This window comes from Cupressus sempervirens, chromosome 8, assembly GCF_028749045.1.
Source record: "Cupressus sempervirens isolate cs-2001-9-10 chromosome 8, ASM2874904v1, whole genome shotgun sequence".
NCBI classification, from domain to species: domain Eukaryota; kingdom Viridiplantae; phylum Streptophyta; class Pinopsida; order Cupressales; family Cupressaceae; genus Cupressus; species Cupressus sempervirens.
Genome location: NC_143125.1, coordinates 207109420 through 207131868, shown reverse-complemented (window position 1 = coordinate 207131868; position 22449 = coordinate 207109420). Strand labels below are relative to the sequence as shown.

Sequence of the window (22449 nt, the reverse complement as noted above, 5' to 3'; positions counted from 1 at the left end):
ATGGTTGATGTGATTTCTACTATGAATCAATAATTTATTGACCTAGTGAAAAGGGATAGATGAGTTCCTCGTGAATTAGATGAGTGGATTGAATATTTGTCTCTTGTGAAGTCTATTACATCACTCATCTTTTTGAGACAATGCCAAAAGTTGATCGGATGATGGTAGATCTAGAATCAAATATAAATTCTTGGGAAGTAGAGAAAATGAAATGGGATGAATTAATTATCCATATGACTGAAGTCCAAGAGTATGAAATAGATAAGTTCCTAGCAAGGAGACCAAGTTTGAGCTTAGATGTTGATTTCCTATATGTATCCAAGACTATTATAGAATGGAGAAATGTGGTGATTGAATGGTGCTTGGATGAGTGCCTGGAATTAATTAAGAAATAGTAATGTCTGAAGCAAATTGTAGACAAATACATAAAATGCATTGATTTGAAAATAATGGGGAATAAGGATTTGAAAGATATATGTCCTTCTTTTCAATATAAATTGAGGTCCATTAAATAAACCAAAGATGGCTCTATCACAAATTTCATTATCATAGCTTGGACAGATTCCATGATTATCATCTATGATAATCACTTGATGGTTCAAGACAAGAAATTCATGCCTGTTCACAGATTGATTAGTATTTAGCAATTTAGAACACAACAATTGGGAATTCTATAGTAAAAGGAAATAGTAGAGTTTGAGGTGGCTTGTAAGGAGTGGAAAGAAACAAGTGTAAATGCACCTACAAATCATGAACAATAAACCACCTCAATCAATGTAGCTTGGAGTTAGATGAAAAATTAGTAGCCTCAGCAAATATCTCTTCTTATTTTTTATTAGCCATGCTAGGATTTAAGTTAAAAATTATCTAATAACTCCTTATGGTGTTAGTTTTAAAATTAATTTCAAAGGCCATTTGTGTCCATAAATACTATTTAATTTGATAATGTAAGGGTCAATATTCTAAATATTTTTGGTAATAATTAGATATAAGACTTGGTTGAGGAAAATATTTTGATGGTGCTACATTCATATGAACTATTAGAAAATAGTGGTGAATCTATTGGTTCTTCTCATGATGTTGTGTGTGACTTGAAATCTTATTATTTTAATTAATCTAGATTGGTTTCATAAGGAATATAATCTTGATTGTAGTGATTGATGTCTATTATTTATGTGAATGGAAATTGGATCAATTATGATAAGTGGAATTGATCAGTTTGTATGACACCCTTTAACTTTGTAAGTCTTAAGGCTTATGTGTGGATCATTTCCATATCAGCAATGCTTTTACATAGGTACACAAAAGTACTTTGAATTCCTTTAGTTCTTTCTGGTTAAAAGAGAAAGTTACATTTCATTCTTTTTTTTTAATAAATGAAAGAGATAATTGTTGAATTTATCTTGGAGGGAGTTGTTCCTTTAAACACAAAGAGTTATAATAGATGGGGAACTCAATAGTTGTGTCTAGTAGTGTTTGTTGCTATCAAGATATAAATATTGCAAATCAGTTAAAAGGGAAAAATTGTTAACCAACTTTTTTGATAAAAATAACAAAGAATCTAAAAATTTGTTGAGAAGAGATTTTGATGCTTCTTTTGGATTAAAAAATAGGGAAAAGTTGAGAAATTTATGCCCCTTAGAATGCATGATGAATCATCTAGCTTCAACAATGAAAATAGGTAACAAGTATTTTTTTCCTATTGGCTTTAAGCTTGTCTTTTAGCCTTTCTTTTGTTTTGGCCTTTTCTATTACCTGTTTTTTTGTTGCTAGGCATTTTAATTTTTTTGCCCTATGTTATGTAAGAACTATTGGGTTTCAAGATCCCTATAAAACCTATTTTACTTAATCAGAAACAATGAGAAAGTAAGTTTTGAGGGGTGGGGTAAATCAATACTTCAAGCTTTTACCTCTAAAATATTTCACCGTCATCCATCTCATAACTTAACATATAAAATAAAATAAGTAAATAGACATCATATTCATTGCATAAAGTAAATTAATACATAACACAATAGATTTTGGTTACCCAGAAAGCCTTCAAGGAGAAGGTAAAACTAGGGTGGGGATGAAACCAACAAATCTTCACTACTACAGTTGTAAAGTGTGTCTAATTATGGTTACAAAATTTTGATCATAAACTATGATCTACCATGTGAGAGTTTTTCCCTGCTAAAGGCATACACATAGTGTTAGGTCTCACCTTGACTAAAGGATCTAAGCTCACAATTAAGTAAGCATTGCGTTAGGAGATTTACAAAAGCCTTTTCAGACTACTTTGTTAAGAGATTTACCCTATATCACCTATTAGAATGATCAAGTACCTCATCCTTTAGTTAGAACCTCTCTGCTAGATGTTGGATCTCCTCTTTACAATCTGTATGTTGATCCTTCTGATCTAATATATCTTCTCTAACCTTTTAGTGCTTCTCTTCACAACTAATCTATTCTTCTCAATTGGTTCTTCTTTTTTGCTCATTAAACTATACATCTTCTCCATACTTGCATTTGCACAAGATACTCTCCTTAGTATCCTTTGTTGCACACTATACTTCCCCTTAGGGTTTACCTGTTTAAATAGGCATCATCGAGATGATCTAGGTCATGATCAATGACTCTAGTTATTTATTATTGCTTCCTTTAGCTTCCCTTTATCTAATTGGTTATATGTGTTGCATAAGGATGTGTGATATGAATTCATCCTTATCTCTTTATATCAAAAAATTATGTTTATGCCAACCAAAATTTGTTTACATATAATTTTGTGCCATTATAAATATCTATATCACTGACTGGTTACTCAGAATCAATACGCTTATGATGATTAGCCTTTATTGTGATCTTGTGTTGTTTACTTGACTTCTAAATGGATCAGAATACTCTATTATTTAGTACTAGAATCACTCGGTGTACACTTATTTCTTGACACCTAAGTGAATCAATGCATATTGACTTCTTGCCACCTACTAATGCTATGTTCACTCAACGCTATGCACTTGGCCTAAATAGTAGCTCAATCACAATGATGACCAAATAATTATGGTAGATGATGATTAGGTGTTTTGCCACTACAATGTTAAAACCATAACGAGATTAAAACTAAGATGGAAAAAATGCCATTAAAATGTCCATGAGAGCATCAAGATTGGAAAGAGCTTTCTAGCGAGGTATGATATGTCAAAGAAATTCTCAGTATGTCCAAGATATCACAAGAAAAAGCCCAAGTACCCTATTATGCCAAACCAAAATCCCTTTAGGGCTCAAAAATAGCCCCCTAGGCCATAATATGACAACTTGGTTATGGAAAAAAAGGATCAGGGGCCCAAGGTGGTGCACTAGTGGAGAATCCTGGTAGAGGCGACACAAGGTTGCTACTGGTGGTACAATTTTTGATAACCGCACATTTAAAAAATATGATTAACTTTTTTTTCAATACTAAAAAAGGTCTTGAATTGCATGCCAAGGGCCCTATGAACCTAATGGGATTTTTTTGCTATAAAGGTCAATTATCTCCATAATTAAAGTGTTTTATATGGAAATATAAGTTTTTGGGTACTGTGAGCTCAATGATGAGGTCCATTTTTTCTCAAAGTGCACCAAAAAATATTTATCCCCCTATTCCAATGAATAAAAACACCAAAAGAAAAGATCTAATCCAACAAACCCTGGTTCTTATTTCTTCAATAAACCTGGACAAGTTGTTATAGATCTGACTCTGATACTATGAAGGATTTCATAAGAAAAAAACCACAAATCCTCTAGAACACCTACATGCAAGAACCTACCATAGAGAAGCAAAGAAAAGAGAAGACTCGTGCTTGGCTCTAAAGACATGAAAATATATTATCATAAATGAGTACAATTTATAATGGTTCAATCATTATAGAAGGAGATCTTAAAACTTGAAAGGGAAACCCTAAGAGGTAACTGGCATTTAATAATTAATATTTAATTATTAAATGGTAATGCAAGTCCATAAAAGGAAATATTAAGAGGGGAGTAAAGGTAATTTATTCTATATAATTAAATTAATGCTTTACTCTAACAAAAACTACCTCACCTATAATTAGGTTCTCTCAACATCTCACTCAAACTCTCATATTATGACAAAACTATTAATTTCATAGGTGAAAGGTGATTCCTTCAATAGAATCATCTATGAAAAATGTGAGCAATTGAAAGGTTACAAATACTTTGATATTGTTTTTCAATTAACAATTTAAGCATATATTTGAGTGATCTTTTGAATGGGTTTGTCATCCCTTTTGTAGTTGATGACTACCTCTTTCCTAACCTATAATGCACCTCCATATTCCTTATAATCATGTCCTACACCCTTCTTTGTGATCTCTATAAGCCCTATTTTGATTTATTCACTAGTTTCCCTACTACACGTAGCTCAATCCAGATAGCTTTAGGGTACTCAATTTATCATAATCCATCTTTGTGTGTACCCTTTGCAATCTATTCAATCATCTACAATCTCTATGTGTGCTTTGTTTCAAAGTCTAACAAAAGACTCTTAATTTTGAAGTTATAATAAAAATAACAAATAAATAAATATATGCATGATAAGAAACAAAAGGAGAGAAGAGGCATTGAAGTAGGGGAAAGGTAGGAGAAGAAGTGATTTTGTATATTATTGGGTTACTTGGTAGAAGAAAATGGTCAAGATTGGCCAACATGATAATAAGATAGGTTTGAAAAATGATAATGATATTATATAGGAATTTAATGAAGAAAGGATAGGATTATAGCTTGTGAATGGATTGAAATGTAGATGTTGCATTTTCTGATTTAAAGAGAAATAAGTTTAATTGCACTACTGAAATTTAAATGTCAATTTACAAGTAGAAAGTCTTTGCATTGGTTCTCTTTTGTTTTGAATTTTAGTTAGAGGAGGGTTTTTATCATGCATCAATAGGTTAGGTCTTGTAAATTGAAGATAGTTTTTCAAGGCACTAAGGGATAATTTAAGATAGGCTTCATTAATGAAGTGAACACGGATGATTCTATAATCTTATTCTCTTATTTATCTTGTGTGAGTATTAGAAAATTAATGATATAAATTAGATGGATATAATGAATGACATGAAAAAAAATTAAATTAGTAGTATGGGTAAAATAAAATATTATTTTATGTTTGAGGAAGATAGAAGAGGTAAGTAAGAAATGGTCTACGAAGAGGTGGTCCTAAGTGGATATTGGTTTGCATTTTCTATGAGTTATGAATAATGACACATTGATCCAAGGATGAACCAAGAGAATGGGCTAGTTGTATTAGTTGCAGACATGATGTGGTATATAACATAAAAGCATTTTACCACACAAATGAAAAATAATCTAAAATTTTCCAAATTAATAAGGACTATATTCATATGAAGAGATGCCTTTAAAGGAAAATGTTAGTACATTTTAGTTACATTATGTCGAATAAATCCCACATGTCCTTCAAGGGTTTTCTTTAAGGATGACTTCTTATGTTGAATAAATTATTCACTTTTGTAAAACATCGATATTTATTTTTAATAACCCAACAAAATAGAATGTTTTTGAAATTATGAAGCAACCAAAATGAGGGCTGACCCATAAAAGAGAAAAACAACTATCTGGAGGTTAGTTGGAAGTCATTACCATGAAATTACCCAAACTCTTTCCAAATTTAAAAAACCCTCCCATAAGCATAATATTAAAATGAGTACTACTAAAAGAAATGAAAGTATTAGCAATATACATAAACTTGGCCATTAGAGACAAGTAGGCCAAAATACTAGTCTAGCATAAAAAACCTATGGAGGGTTGCATGCACAGAGAGAATATAACTAACATAAGCACAAAACAAAACAAAAAACACACTAGTAGGAGGAAACCAATCATTGGTTCCTTAGATTCTTTAGAAGTGGGCAAAGCTAGTCATCAACTAGGAAGTTGTATAGAAAACGTGTAGCCTCCACCTCCTTGTTGCTAGTTCTAGCATCATTATTTGTCAGCATGAGGTAGAGAATAGTGTCCACTGAGTGCATAATATAAACTAAGAAATTACCAACCCTATCAAACTTATTCTCCAGGTTTGTGTTCCTCTTGATTAGACCAACAATGGACCTCTTTAGCTTCTCAACATCTGGGTTTCCCTACATTTTCCATCCATATCCATTGAGCCATCCTTTTGTTGAGTGTGCTCACCCCCTAACACCTTACCCTTATCTTCCTCATTTTCATCAATGATCTCCACCTAGGTATGACAATCTAGGTTTCCATCCTAACTGTTTAGGCGACCATTCCCTTGTCCCCAACATTCTCTGACTTTCTAGAATTAAGGGAAATAGTACCAATTTTAAGAGTATCCGCTTGACCTTAGAGGGAAGAGGACTATTTTTTGACCCTCCTCTGTTGCATCCTCATTCTTATCCTCACTCTTAGTTTCTTCCTTCTAATGTTCCCCAAAATTTGTTTGAGTGCCCATGCATTTAGGTCTAGGGCCAAACATTTTTCCTAAGCTATCTTAGGTATGCTTGGAGTTGTAATGGGGTTTTTTACTCTTAGCCTTTTGCTCGCATGGTTGATTACCTTCCTAGAGGTTATGCTAGTATTTTCAACATCTAGGATCTCAAGTTTTTCCTTCTTAATCTCCCTAGGTAGGGTAGTGGGGTCCTTATCTAGCTTTAGTTTAGGGAGACAGGAACTTTGACCAATGATTTTTAGGAGCAAAGGGTCGAGGTTTAGAATTTGAGTGTGGAGGCCTTTGTACAATACAAAAGATGAAAAATCAAAGCCTAATGATAAATAGAGTAGTTTTTTCCTTCCTCACATTTCATCCTAATATTCCTGACACAATCCTATATAGAGTGTGTCAAGAGAAAAGGGAAGGAAATATAATCTTTGTTTTGGAAGTGATTCGAAATAGAGAAGTGATAGTGATAACAAACCTTAATCCTATCCTCCATAGTGACATAACACATAATGACATAGCAGACCATATCCCATGGTTCAAGAAGCTTTTTCGGGCAAAACCATCATGGAAGGAGATAGGGGTTTCGTCAGAGGAAAAGAAGTTCTTGAGACTCATCTCATCCACCACTCTAGCTTGCTTCCTGCATGATTTTCCTTCCATTGATAGGCCGATTGTGTTAGCTATCAGCTCTTATGTGACCTCAAGAGATCTCATCAATAGTAACCTAACACTTCTTCCAAAATTCAAGGAACTACTAGGTAACCATCTCATCATGGCCCTCAATGCTTTCCATAAATGGGATGAGGCCACCTTCACACCTAATAGAATGTTATTGTTGTTGCTTTGGCTAAATATGCACCCAATATTAACCATGTTTAAGAGGTAATAGATTAGACATCTAGAGTATCTTTTTCTAATCTATTCAAATTCTTCATAATTATATAATTTGATCTATTTAGTTTCCAAGTAATATTATTATCGTATTAAAATTTTGATACTTTTCTTTTCACCATCCCTTGTTTGTTTGTAAAGAAGAAAAGGTGAAAAAAATCAAGAATTGACAAATAAGGCACAATGGTGTTATGAATAACACCTACAGTTAAACAAAGGTGTTATCAAACAAAGGTGCTATCAATAACACCTAGAGTTGAGAAATGAAACACATAAGTATTATAATGACACCAGGAGTTGACAAAGGAGGCTTTGACAAATGACACTCCAAACTCTATCAGATATGGCCCATGTTGAAAGTGATATCGCGTTGACATTCTAATATTTAGGTGTGAAGGTTGTGTCATGCAAACTTCATTATTTATTAAAGGATAAACTTCAATAACCTGTGGACTGTGGTTTTTTAGTATTATATGTCATGAGGTCTCCTCCCTTATTGGGTCCCAAATCCATGGTGACGCGCGGCCTAAAACTTGAAATGGCCAATACACCCCTAATCTCCACGTATCTAATTGGGACATTATATTTTTATCTTCAATACGGATTCCTCCATATAAACTATTTCAGTAGCTAAGGAATCCATCGTTGTCACATTGTCAAACAACCAGCTAATATATATTTTTCTTAGAATTGAACTACAGAAATGAATACGTTATACTAAAATATAATTCCTTTTTGATGGGCCCTTTGATTATATTCATGGCATGCAGGGCATCGCATTTGTTCTTTAAATACCCATCAATTGGGATACCTGTGATCCACCCAAAAAGTGTTTTTAGAAGCGTGTTTTCTTTTGTAAAAGCTGATGGGTTTTGAAAACGGTGGAAACAAGACTAAGTATGGAATAGAATACATAAGTTTCATTATGTTCCCTAATTTTTTTTAGGGGGTTAAAGAAATGTTATGGAAAAAACTATCTGTGTTTCATTATCTTGTTAATACTTTTTAGATGTTTTAGAAAAGTGATTTGGAAAATAATAAAAGTTGTTTTTATTATGTTCTTCAAAACTATTGGAATGTTGGCACAATGATATGAATAGAAAACTTGCACTTCATTATTTTTTCTCTAACGTATTAAAAGAATGATATGAAGTTGTTTTATTATGTTTTTCAAAACTATTGGAATGTTGGCACAATGATATGGATAGAAAACTTGCCCTTCATTATTTTTTCTCTAATGTATTATATTCTACAGACTTTTTAGACGTCAAAAGAATCATATAGAAAATAATGTTTCATTACATTCTCTTAACTTTTTTAGATGCTACAAAATGGTATTGAAAAAGTAGTCACTTTTCATTATGTTCTACAAACATTTTTTCAGGAAGCTGAAAGAATTATTTGGGACAATAAATGTTGAATGTAGATGGTGGACTAAGGATACTGTAGCTGTGGTCACAGGGGCAAACAAAGGAATAGGTTTTGAAATTGTACGTCAGTTGGCAGAAAATGGTTTGACTGTTATTCTCACTTCAAGAGATCTGAGCAGAGGATTGAGAGCCACCAAAACCCTTCATGATGAGGGTCTCAACAACGTTGTATTCCGTGAGCTGGATATAGAGAGCTTACAGAGTGTTTCAGAATTATCAATATGGCTCAAGGATAATTATGGTGGTCTGGACATCTTGGTATTATTCTGCCTTAAATAACTGTCATTATCTTCTCTAATTAGTCATCTAGAACCTCAAATTACACCAAACTTGTGCTTCTACTTTTCAGCATACAATCTGCCCACTTCACTTAGGAATATAGGGCTTTTAGTTGACCTTCTCAAATGATTTTTTGTAGGTGAACAACGCTGGCGTCTTTGGTACCACTATTGATAAGGAAGCTGCAATTCAAGCTGCATCTGTTTCACAAATGCAACATGATTTGATGGTAATTTTTAACTTTATAAGAATACATTTTCTTTTATCTGAAACCTATACTGTCTTCCACCTTGAAATTAGATATCTGGTAGGATTTGATGAAATAAATATCTACAACTTAATATTATCTTAATATTATCTCCTCTTTAGTTCTATTAATATGAATAACTCTCCACGCTGAAATCAATACTCAATAGATTTGATATACTACTGTAGCCTCCATTAACATGAACTGGAAACCTAATATATTGTCTTCTTACACTTTGTAATATTCAATACAATGATATTGAGCTCCCTCCATCCAGAAACCAACAGCTAATGGGATATAGCGAAACAAAGTTCTAATATAGACAACTATAGTGTCCTCCACATGAGATACCATCCACCCAATATCTTGCTTCCTTGAATTCTAATATGCACTACCATAACTTCCATCTGCATGAGTTATCCTTTATCTAATATCCTAATTTCTTAAACTCCGTCTCCCTGAGTTGTACTTCTGTAACTGTTAGAATGATCAGAGTTCTCATTGTACAACAACAGCTTGTCAATACCAGAAATTGTCCTCCATCCTGAACAAAATTAAATGAGATTGAAGATGGTAAAATCTTAATATGGATTACTATAACCTGCATCGGCATGAACTGCCATGCAACCAATATGAATTCTTGGGTTATTTATCACATTAGATCTCATTCTAAACTTCTTTTTCTATTGTCTTTGTCCACAGAGCGACCCAGATTTTGCCCAAGCATTCAAGTCAAACTACCAGATGTCTAAGAAATGCATAGAAATAAACTACTATGGAACAAAAAGAATCACAGAAACCTTACTTTCCCTGATCAGACCACATGGTCGAATTGTGAACATTTCCTCAGAGGCCGGACTTCTAAAGGTACAAACATCTCATTCCCATAACAATCATTCCATATCTATTCATTCTTCGCACAAATTCTTCTTCTTCAACTGACTCCTTTGACATTTTACAGATGCTCAAGAACAACTCCCTTGAACAAGAGCTTTCAAACCTTTCAAAAGTAACAGAGGGATTAATTGACAAGATGGTTGAAATGTTCCTGCAAGATATGAAAAGTGGTAATTTGGAAGGAAACGGGTGGCCTTGTTTCACACCACACTATTGTGTGTCAAAGATTGCTTTGAATGCTTATTCTCGCCTGCTTGCTCAGAGATTATCAGAGAGAAGAATATATGTAAATAGTGTACATCCAGGGGCTGTTCAAACTGACTTGACTGACCATTTGGGAAGCTTAACTCCCTCTCAAGGAGCCCAAAGCTGTGTGATGGTAGCTCTCTTCCCCCCTGGTGGGCATTCTGGACAGTTCTTTTTCATGAAAGAAGCCCATTCTTTCTAAGTGTATAAAGCATAAGCATGTGCTGCTTGAATTGGTTACATTATCATTTTATCTTTGTTGTGTCAGGTATGCTTGAGAAATAAATTAGTGTGAGACTAATTTTCTAACAATGTACTCGATAGATCCAAACCAAATTCGTACAATAATAATTCCAATCCAATTTATACTGTTTTTGTAACGAATCAGCTTATATATATATATATATATAGTGCATCCATATTTTTAAAATAATTTTGAATTACACGTTTAAATGAAAAAACAAAATGGTTATAGTCAATAGCTTATCAGATTTTGATTTATTAAAAATCTTAAAATAAGATGTATATCTTATATATCAAATGAATTATTTTTATTATACAAAATAAATATTTCTTCCTGGTGTATGTTTAAATTTTGAGGAGATGTATTTAACATATTAAATATTTATTTGAGTTCTATTGTAAGGTTATATGTGATATTGTCTAGTTATTTTAGTTGTGACTTGCATATTTAATTTTGAGAAACTAGTAATCATGGTTTTTGCTTATTGTTTTGAAACACATGGTTTCACCATACAGCTTGGTTGTTTTACATAAGATGTGTGGATACCTACACATATTGCAAGAGCTTGATATTTCACAAGTATTCAGGGACACTCTATATGTATGATATTTTATTGTACTTCCTGCCATTGTATCCACTTTAAGTTAATTAAATATTGATAAAGTTAATTTATCTCAGTGATAATTGGCTCATTTCATCTGGTCTTATAGACCCCTCTTTTGTCAGCGTTCAACACATTGATTTATTTTCAGCTAGATAGTTATTATGTTTTTTTGTTAAAATGAATAATTATTAAAATTCTATTTTATTATGTACTATATAATATATTACTTTTTATATTGAAATAGATAGCTCAATTTAAATACTTACTATCCATTATTTCTTTCAAAATAATATAATACATTATGATTTAAAATTTATTTTTTTGGTTAACATTGGCATATCTTCACATTTGTATTAAAAATAATAATTAAGCTCACACATATTTTATTTATTTTTATTTATATACAAAATAAATATCTCTCATATATTAAATTAATATAATAATTTAATTATATGTCTATAGTTTTCATCTTTTATTTACTATCAATTAGCTATTACAAAGTTCAATTTCTATGCTTCAAACTTTTGAAGATTATCTTTAGATAATCACAAATTTACATGACACTTGTTATCCAATACATTGTAATATTTTCATTAGTTTATAGTGTGGATGTTTTTCAAGTTGACTTTTTCTCCTTCAAAATTTTTCATAAGAAATATCTTGTACTATATTGATCTTTATAAAAAAGATGTATAGATAATATATAAATACAAAAAAAAATTCTAATAGTTACAAGATTATTATGATTGAACTTTAAATGTTCAAGAACACATAATAAAATATTCTTACAAGGCTCTCTATTTATAGACACATACACTATGTATACATATATACTTTTCAATCGTTTGTAAACAATTATATAAGTACATTTTTAACAAAAATAATGTTTTTCCAATTTGATGGCTATAAATTAATTTGCATATTTATAATTGGCTGAGAGGCTCTGTGAAGCATCAAAAACTATGAGATTCAGGTATAGTTATGGAAGAATTTTTTTAATTATAACAGCTATTTTCAACATGTTTGAATTTAATTAAACAAATATGAATATATATAATACAATATGTCTACAATTTCTCAAACTAATAAGGCTATTTACAATTTCTCAAACTAATAAGGCCATTTAAATTCTTAACCGTTTTTTTAAAATTGCAATAAAAATTGTGATTAGATGGGAAAGAATTGGGCAGTTATAAAGTGGAGATTTCTTTATTAAATTCGGTAGTGAATCTTGAAAAACGCAAACAGAAAAAAAGCTTCAGCTAGGAATTGGAAGAAAAAAGCGACACAAGGTTCAACCATTTAACATTTTTATTGTTGTTCAAAGTTTTCAGAATACCAATATCCTCTTTTAGCACAAAATATCTGATATAATTCTATAGTGGTTAAATCATTGAATATCATACATGTGTTTTGTTGATTATATCTTGATTTCCATGAATAGTAAAGCATCATAGATTTTGGGAGGAAATGGAATTGAGTGTTAGTTATCATCAAATTGTGAAAAATATATCACAACTTTCAAACCAATTTCTCAAACCTAAACTTAAAAAATTTGTTCGGCATTAACAATTGTCGAGTGCCAGTTTTGCTCGGCACATGAAGGTGCCGAGTGGCAATTTGCTCGACATGAGAAGGTGCCAAGTGATAGGCAGTAGGTGTTGAGTTAACTTGGCACAAGAGGAAGCCGAGTAAGCTCGGCACACAAAGTGCAATGCTTGGCAACAATTGATGCCAAGTAAGCTCAGCTCAAGCTGGAAAAAAATATAACTTAGAGAAATTTCAATGTGAATGATTCCACCATTAAAACCAGAGAGCCAAAATTTGAAACTTCCAAACAAACTTGTCAAATGTAATGAATAGAAGAAGAACAATGGATTCAAGTATGCCTGCTTGCTTTTTATTCAACTTTGACTAAAAACCTTTACAAAATCTGAGAGCATTTGGCTTCAACCAAAAAATTCTAAAATAACTATAAAACTAGTAAAACTTTAAACTTCAAGAAACTTTAAACTTGCAACTCTAATGGCTGCGTACAATAGTGCCTAGAGCAATCACTGCTTCATAGGGCGAATCCAACAACTAATAACCTTACAAAATGAATAGAGGAATCATGTGCAACTAGAGACATTGAACAAACTTCATTCTATCTTCTAAACAATTTGATCTACTGATCACTTTCTTTCCTTCTTCCTTCTCTGCTCTACAAAAATTCTCTCCGATCTACTGAACTCTCAGAATGAATGAATCAAACATTTCTTTTGTCTCACTGGCAAAATATTTTCCCTCTCATTTCAGATTTCAAAAATCACCTACCGCATTCATTGTTCATGACTATTGTGCAAGGTAGTAGGTGGGTGTTTGGCTCTAGGGACAAATGACCTTTGCTTTTAATATTCCAACACTCCCCCTTTATCTCGAACTAAACAAACAAGGATTACTGCTGATCTACATCAACTACACCAAGACACTCTCTTAGGTGTATAAAAATTCCAATGCCTAATGGCTTTATGAAAATGTCTGCTAGCTGCTGCTCAGAATTACAAAATTCTATTTTGATATCCCATTCTCCACCAACTCTCTGATGAAGTGATATCTGATTTTTATATGTTTGCTTCTCTCATGGAAGACTAGATTCTTGAAAAATGCAATTGATGAGATGTTGTCACAATAAATTGTGGTTCCATCCTCTTGCCTTTCATTCCAATCTCTCAAGATCCTTCTTAACCAAATAGCTTAGCATTATGCTACATTTACTACTATTTATTTAGCCTCTACTATAGATTGATCAACAATAGGTTGCTTCTTGGATGGCCATGAAATTGCACCTAATCCCACATGGAACATGTATCCGAAAGTGCTCTTCTTATCATCTAAACTTTCAGCGCAATCAATATCTGTATATCCCACCAACTTGAAATCATTTACTGTAGTATACAAAATTCTAAATCCCTTGGTACCATTCACATACCTTTAGATACTCTTTCTCACTTGCCAATGGCAATCTTTTAGTGTTTCCATAAATTTTGAAATTAGACTTACTGCACGCATTAGGTCTGGCCGAGTTGCAGTCATATACATTAAACTTCCAACCATACTCTTGTATAGTGTTGGATCCACTCTCTTGCTAGAGTTTTCTTTGGTCAACTTTAGACCTATTGTTGTTGGTGTGGGGGCTGCCTTATTGTTTTGCATTTTGAATCTCTCCAAGATCTGCCCTACATATTCTTTTTGAGAGATGAAGATGCCATCATGCATTTGTTTTACTTCTATGCCTAGAAAATATTTCAAGAGACCTAGGTCTATCATCTCAAATTCATTTATCATGGCCTCTTTAAACTCACCAATTAGAGCTTTGTCATTACTGGTAAAAATCAAATCATCTACATATAAGATAACAATTAACACATTTCTATTTGCTACCTTGATGTAGAGAGTAGGCTCACCATTGCTTTTACTAAAGCCATTGCTCATCAAATATGAGTCAGTCCTACTATACCATGCCCTTGGAGCTTGCTTGAGCCCATAAAGAGCTCTCTTCAATCTATATACTTTGTTCTCTTCACCTACAACTTCATAACTAGATGGCTGCTTCACATATACTTATTCTTTTAATACACCATTTAGGAAGGCAGACTTCACATCTATTTGATATACCTTCCATTTGTACTGAGCTACAATTATTGTGACAACACGCAAGGTTTCTATTTTCACAACTGGGGCATATGTTTCATCATAATCTCTACCATACTGCTATTTGTAGCTCTTGACTACCAACCTTGCCTTATGCCTATCAATCTTTCCTTCAGCATTGCAAAATTAATAGGCATAACGCAAAATTAACGCTCTCATCATAATCTTCATACTTTTCTTCTTGTTATATCTCCCTAAGACTCTTGGTCTTTCTTGGTAATAGGGAGGAGAGTGTGGGATAAGAATCTTCACTGATGCTACTTTTTTGACTAGCTTGGTCTTTACTATTACTCAGCACTGACACTTGGTCATGCCTAGAGGAGCTCAGCAATGACTGAGGTTTCTTTCCTTTTCTTCTATTTTCTCCTTCTTCTTGATGTTCATCAACATCTTCTTCACTCATAATTGACACTTTACTTGAGGTGCTTGGTGATTCATCAATCGGTTCATACCATGACTGATTTTCAAAAAATTTCACATCTCTTGAGAGAATCATCTTGTTGTTCAATGGGTCATGCAATCTGTATGCCTTTGATTCTAAGTTGTACCCTGTGAAGATGCACTTCACACCTTTGTCATCCAACTTTTGCCTTTTCTCTTTAGGTACATGTGCATATGCAATACATCCAAACACCCTTAGGTGTTCTACTATCCATCTTCTTCGTGGCCATGCTTCCATTAAAATTCTATCATAGACTACCTTTGTAGGATACCTATTAATTAAGTAAGCTGCTATTTCCATAGCCTCTCCCTAAAATTCAATTGGGAGACTTTTCTCGTTCATTATGCTCTTTGCCATTTCAACAATGGTGCTATTATTTCATTTAGCCACTCCATTTTACTATGGTGTATAGCTGGCTGTGAGCTCTTTCTTTATGCCATGTTTCCTACAAAAATTTACAAAAGAATTGGAGGTATACTCCCCTCCTCTATCTCATCTTAGGACCTTGATATAGTGTCCACATTATCTTTCAGCCTAGGCTTTGAACTCAAGAAACTTATCAAATACTTCAGATTTAGATTTCAAAAAATAAACCCATGTCCTATGACTAAAATCATCAATAAATGTCATGAAATAAGTACACCCTCCAATAGAAGTAACTTGCAGAGGGCCGACTAGGTTTAGTATGCGGGCATATGCACCGAGTTGTGGTGCCAAAAAGGTGACAATGAATTTTTTTTTCCTATTTTAAATAGCGTGTACGCGCTATAGCGTGCACACAGTATAAAAAGTATGTGTGATGGGCTGCAAACCTGCAGCCCATCATTTTCATTACCATTTTCTTTTACCCCTACAGCGAGCAGCGCGTATGCGAGTTGAAGACTCAACATTTGCACCACCATTTGCCAAAATGCCTCCTCGTCGACAAAATCCAAGTCCACAAGCGCACCCACGATGACGCCGTAAGTGATATAAACCTAACTTTGCATTGTTTGATATATTTTTTATATTCTTTTGTAGGGTTTTTACAAATTTCATTTAGATTTGTTTATTTATTTGAATTTCAATTGATTTTTTATCAGGAAATGTTCATAATCAACCAGAAAATCCACAAGAACATCAAAACCCTCAAGAACCCCAAAACCAAAACCCTCCTCAAGAAGAAGAACAAATTCCACAACCCGAACCAATTGCAAGACCTCCACCAGGCACCCAAGAAAATATAAGAAGTGAAATAGAGAGAGGCAAAACTGAATTAGAAGGAATCATTGCTCAGTTGAAAGAATCCGGACAAACCAATCCACTGAGGGCTCAATTGGCATCATCCCTTGAATCCATTAACACTCAGATAGCCTCAGTTAGTGGTCAGTTAGATATTTGGCGGGCTAAGAGGTATGAACAAAAAAGATTTTATGCAAATAAATTGTCATATGAAGATGTTAAAAAAAAGGAAATACCAAAAGGTAGTATATGTGCATTATTTAGAAAACCCGGTGAGCAAAATACTGTTAGAGAGGGTACTAAACGATTCCCCATCCATTGGTGCATACATGATGCTATTAGAAATAATTTTTGGGATAGATGGTGGATGGTTTTTGATGCCCCTCCTTGCAACAATCACAAGGTCCCCATGTATTTTTTGAAGAAATTATATTGTGAGTTTGTCCTTAGGGAGATCCCCAATTATTTTGATATGTTAGACTCCCAGGGTAGAGGTGGGGGGTAATCATTTGAGAGGCCCGAAGCACGTCGTGACCCTAATGTAGTTAGGGCACCCGTGGTCCATCCACAGTGTGAGCATGTGATTATTCCTTCAGTTGTGAAGGAACATGTAGAGCCCAGCACTCTAGGGACCATTAATGCTTTGACATAGACCCTCATCCATTCCACGAGCCCATTAGTTGAGGGGGAGCCTTCTATACGTCGTGGTCACATGTGCACTTCATGTGGATCCCTATGCACATTTGGCACTCATGTCAGAGATGGTGTAGATGATGGGCTTGTCACCGATCAGTTCCTGGATGAGACATTTGGCATTGACACACAGGTAAATTACTAATTTGATCACATTTCATACATATAGTGAATGATTAATTAATTAGGATTTATTGACATTGTTTAAAATTTAGGGTCAAAGTGTTCCTGGGCCTAACAGTGATCCTCCAGGCCCATTTTTTGTCCCTTCGACGAGTCCTGAGGTATGTATCAATTTAATCATTTTAATTAATACATATATTTATTACATAATCATATTAAGGATTGACCAGAAAAAATATGCATGTGCATCAGTTCTCCACAGGACCCTCAACCTTTACCACAGACGCAGAGCAAAGAATTCATACGAGCTTCACACAAGTACAGTTGTTTCATGTTAATTTAATTCATTTGATTATATTTATTCCATGTTTCATGTTAGATATAACATGTATTATATGACGTGCAGCTCATGATGTCGGACACACCTCCTCATCTGCGATAGTCTGTTGATAGTGGAGTGGCCGCAGCTGTGGCTAGCTAACAGCCACTGACGGAGGTATTAAAGAATTTTTTTCATTTTAGTTGTTGTTTATAATAGTCAATCTCAAAATTTCTAATGTTATTTATAAGTGATTATATTTATTGAATTTTTGTAGGGTCTTGTCACGCCTGATCATCCACGAGCATTTGAGGTGGACTTACAGGTGACTATTTGTTGGCGGTAAGAAAATAATTGATTTTGTGAGTACATATATTTGATTTCAACGTATAATAAATATTGATTCATATCTACTTTCTTTGTATTAGTTGGACCTGGATAAGAGCCTCAACAAGAGATCAAGTGAGCGTGTCAGGAATGCCCCGTCATCTCCACTGTCTCCCTCCACACGACGGTAGAGGACGTTGAGAGACTTGTTTCCTTCCCCTCGTGGGAAGGAAAAGATGTAGTTGAGATATTTGATACATATATATAGAGACTTGTTTCCTTCCCCATGTATATATATAGGCATCTGAGAGACATATTTGATACACATTTGATGTACATATGACATTCTATATTTGATGTATGACATATTTGATGTATGACATTATTGGTTAATATATGATATGTTTGTTCATATACGACATTATTGGTTATCATAATATATTATGTGTTTGTTAATCTATATGACATTATTGGTTATCATTTTATATTATATGTTTGTTCATGTATGACGTTAAATTAGATATGTTCGTGTATGACATTAAATTAGATATTCTCATGTATGAAATTAAATTCAATTGCTAGAGAGTTGCCATTATGTCTACCAACTAGTAGATGTTCTTTTTTTCTTTATTAGTATTTCTCAAAAACTGCAAAGAAGCTATTTCTAGTAGTATCTACTATAGTCCTACTCAAATATGTTTTCAAAAATACTTAGTATGGAAAAGAAATATCTATGGAAATCTTGTCAAATAGGCTATTAAAGAACTAAATGTGGATAGTCATTAGTACCCATCAATAAGAACACAGACATCTTTCTCAAGCAAGCCATATGACATTAGCAAGTAATTTATAAATTTCCTTTGCAAATAACTAGAAGATGCTATGAATCTTAATACAGAGTTAATCATGAACTCATTATTCCATCCAAGAAGCATATATCACCCTAAGCCAATTAACCGACAGGATAAAAATTAATTCAATTTCAACAAAATTTTGAGTATAACAAGCATCTTAGGGATTCTTACAAGAATTAACACGATGTTCACAAGAGCATTACAAGTTCTTGTAATGCTATTTCACATATTGTAATCATATTCAGTTTTGAATGGCCATTTTTGTTATAAGCATAAATGTTCTTTAAGGTCTTTTAATTCTAGACATGAATTTTATTATGAAGCTTTTTTATGACAACCCACTCAATGCATATATTGTTGTTCCACATTATGCTAATTTGACTTTCATTGGTTGATTTGGGTCTAGACATGACGTTATTCACTACCTTTTTTATATATTATTTTTTTGTAGTGAGGTTCTGGCCTGAATGAATGTATTAATCATCGAAGTTGTGAACCTTGGTCGAGATCCTTACAAATATATTTTCAAATTGGACCTCAAATAGTTTTCTCAGTCACCCCCTGTACACAAATACTGAAATTGTAGTTAATTACAAAATTAATACTAAATTAACACAAGTTTAATTGAGAAGTATTATGTACCTCAATAGGCTAGATTATTATTGACCGGGAAGCTTTATCTTAGATCAGTTGGTTTCCTAAATCTTTAGCGCAACGACAGTCTTATGGAATGTGGAATTAGGTCTGCTAGCTAAGGAACATTCTTTAAAAGGTAGAGGAAACTCAAGACTCACATGTTTCCAATCAATATAAATGTTTAAATCACTTCTCTAATTTTTTCTATTTATGATCTTCTTCAAACTTAACTTTCTAAATGCATTGATGGGGAAATAAAGATCTTCTAGGAACTAAAGGCTAATCATGTTTAATACTTACAATTCTCTATTTTTATCTAATAATTTAAAAAAGATTGTGCAAGTGTTTTCAAAGAGCAACACTTTTCACTAACATCATAAGAAGGAATATCCAAGGAGTCTTACCACTAATCCCCCACCACCAAATTCAAGAGAAAACAAAATTCCACTACTAAAGAGATAGTAACAATGATCATCCCTAGTCTCTTACTTATCACAAAATGATTACCATCAAAATTTGAATTTCCAATTGCGTCATGTGCGTTGAAGTGATAGTAACATTTTCACTCTCTTACCTAATGTCTCCCATTTCTAAAACTCCTGGAGAAGGGCAAGGCCATCTTCTCAGTACTTCAAAATACAACAAGTTTCATTTTTTCACATATTGATAATCATTGACTTAAAGTATAGTCGAAGTATTGACAGCCCATAGATATGCCCCGTCAAAGATCACAGCCCTATGGCATTTAGTGACCCTTAGGGACATTCTGGTTCAGCGTGCCTGAGAACGTTTGAGCACTGAAGGGGACAAGAAGAGGTTGGGGATAGGGTTTACCCGGCCACCCAGAGCTAATGGAGTAGAAATTTTGATCCCATGACGAAAGATGAGAGAGATTTGGCAGTTGGCAACTTTGTACTGGCCAACACTACAAGTTTCAGCATCACCCGAGATGGCATTATAGAATGAAAATAGAATGTGATCTCCAAAAAGTGAGAGAGGTTATTGTAGGTCTCTACAACACAGTCCTATAGGAATTGGAATCTCATCCATATCTTGCACGAGCTCTGAGATATGCCCCATCAAAGATTGCAGCCCTGTGGCATTTAGTGACCCTTAGGGACATTCTGGTTCGGCGTTCCTGAGAACATTCAAGCATTGAAGGGGAAAAGAAAAGGTTGGGGATAGGGTTTACCCAGCCACCCGAAGCTAATGGTGCAGACAGTTTGATCCCACGATGAAAGATGAGAGAGATTTGGCAGTTGGCAACTTTGTACTGGCCAACACTACAAGTTTCAGCATCACCCGAGATGGTGTTGTAAAATGAAAACAGAATGTGATATCCAAAAAGAAAGAGAGGTTATTGTAGGTCTTTGCAACAGGGTCTTGTAGGAACTAGAATCGCATCCATACCTCACACAAGCTCCGAGATATGCCCCATCAAAGATCGTAGCCCTATGGCATTTAGTGACCCTTGGAGACATTCCGGATTGGCGTGCCTGAGAACGTTCGAGCACTAAAGGGGATAGGATGAGGTTGGGGATAGGGTTTACCCAGCCACTCGGAGCTAATGGAGCAAACAATTCGATCCCACGACGAAAGGTGAGAGAGATTTGGCAGTTGGCAACTTTGTACTGGCCCACACTGCAAGTTTTAGCATCACCCGAGATGGCATTGTAAAACAAAAATAAAGTTTGATCTCCAAAAAGTGAGAGAGGTTATTGTAGGTCTCTGCAACATGGTCTTGTAGGAACTAGAATCACATCCATACCTCGCAGGAGCTCCGAGATATGCCCCGTCAAAGATCGCAGCCCTATGGCATTTAGTGACCCTTGGGGACATTTCGGATTGGCGTGCCTGAGAATGTTCGAGCACTGAAGGGGATAGGAAGAGGTTGGGGATAGGGTATACCCAGCCACCCAGAGATAATAGAGCAGACAGTTCGTTCCCACGATGAAAGGTGAGAGAGATTTGGCAGTTGGCAACTTTGAACTGGCCCACACTGCAAGTTTCAGCATCACCTGAGATGGCATTGTAAAAAAAAATGGAGTGTGATCTCCAAAAAGTGAGAGAGGTTATTGTAGGTCTTCACAACACGGTCTTGTAGGAACTAGAATTGCATCCATACCTCACACGAGCTCCGAGATATGCCCTGTCAAAGATCACAGCCCTATGGCATTTAGTGACCCTTGGGGACATTTTGGATTGGCATGCCTGAGAACGTTCGAGCACTGAAGGGGATAGGACGAGGTTGGGGATAGGGTTTACCCAACCACATGGAGCTAATGGAGTAGAAAGTTTGATCCCACGAGGAAAGGTGAGAGAGATTTGGCAGTTGGCAACTTTGTACTAACCGACATTGCAAGTTTTAGCATCACCCGAGATGGCGCCGTAAAATGAAAATGGAGTGTGATCTCCAAAAAGTGAGAGAGGTTATTTTAGGTCTCCAAAAAGAGTGTTTAAAAATGCAAAAAAAGTGGGGGGTCCTTTGTATGGTTTGGGAGTTTGACCATTAAAACTAGAAATTGTCCTAGTAGTAAGTGCTGGTAATAGTTTTGAAATTTGATTGTTGAGTGTTGAGAAACCTCAAGTTTGGGATTTTTCTTGTTGTTTTGAGTCTATAATAACTATTTCCATCTGAAAATTTGAGTGTTGAAACCATTTAAGAAGTATTTGCATAGTTTTCCCTTAAATTTGAGTGCATAAAAAGGTGTATGTGATTGCTCCCAAGGTGGATTTAGTGTTTTCTCCAAACAAGAGTTGCATTTTATGTTTGAAGTCATCTAATATAACCAAAGTGAAGGTGGCTGAACCATTTTGGGGTTCTAGAGACATTGCAAAGTAAGAGTTCTAGA

At 34.3% G+C, this 22449-nt stretch overlaps 1 protein-coding gene across 1 annotated transcript in view; it reads left to right on the top strand.

Moving 5' to 3' along the window:
• Positions 1–10643, top strand: part of LOC149542232 (short-chain dehydrogenase/reductase 1-like) — a 158180-nt gene extending 147537 nt beyond the window's left edge. Inside the window, exons 5-7 of the mRNA XM_089797241.1 lie at positions 9191–9280; positions 10001–10165; positions 10260–10643. Coding sequence (XP_089653367.1) covers positions 9191–9280; positions 10001–10165; positions 10260–10643 — 639 coding nt within the window. The remainder of the gene's footprint in view (positions 1–9190; positions 9281–10000; positions 10166–10259) is intronic.
• The last annotated feature ends 11806 nt before the right edge of the window (positions 10644–22449 follow it).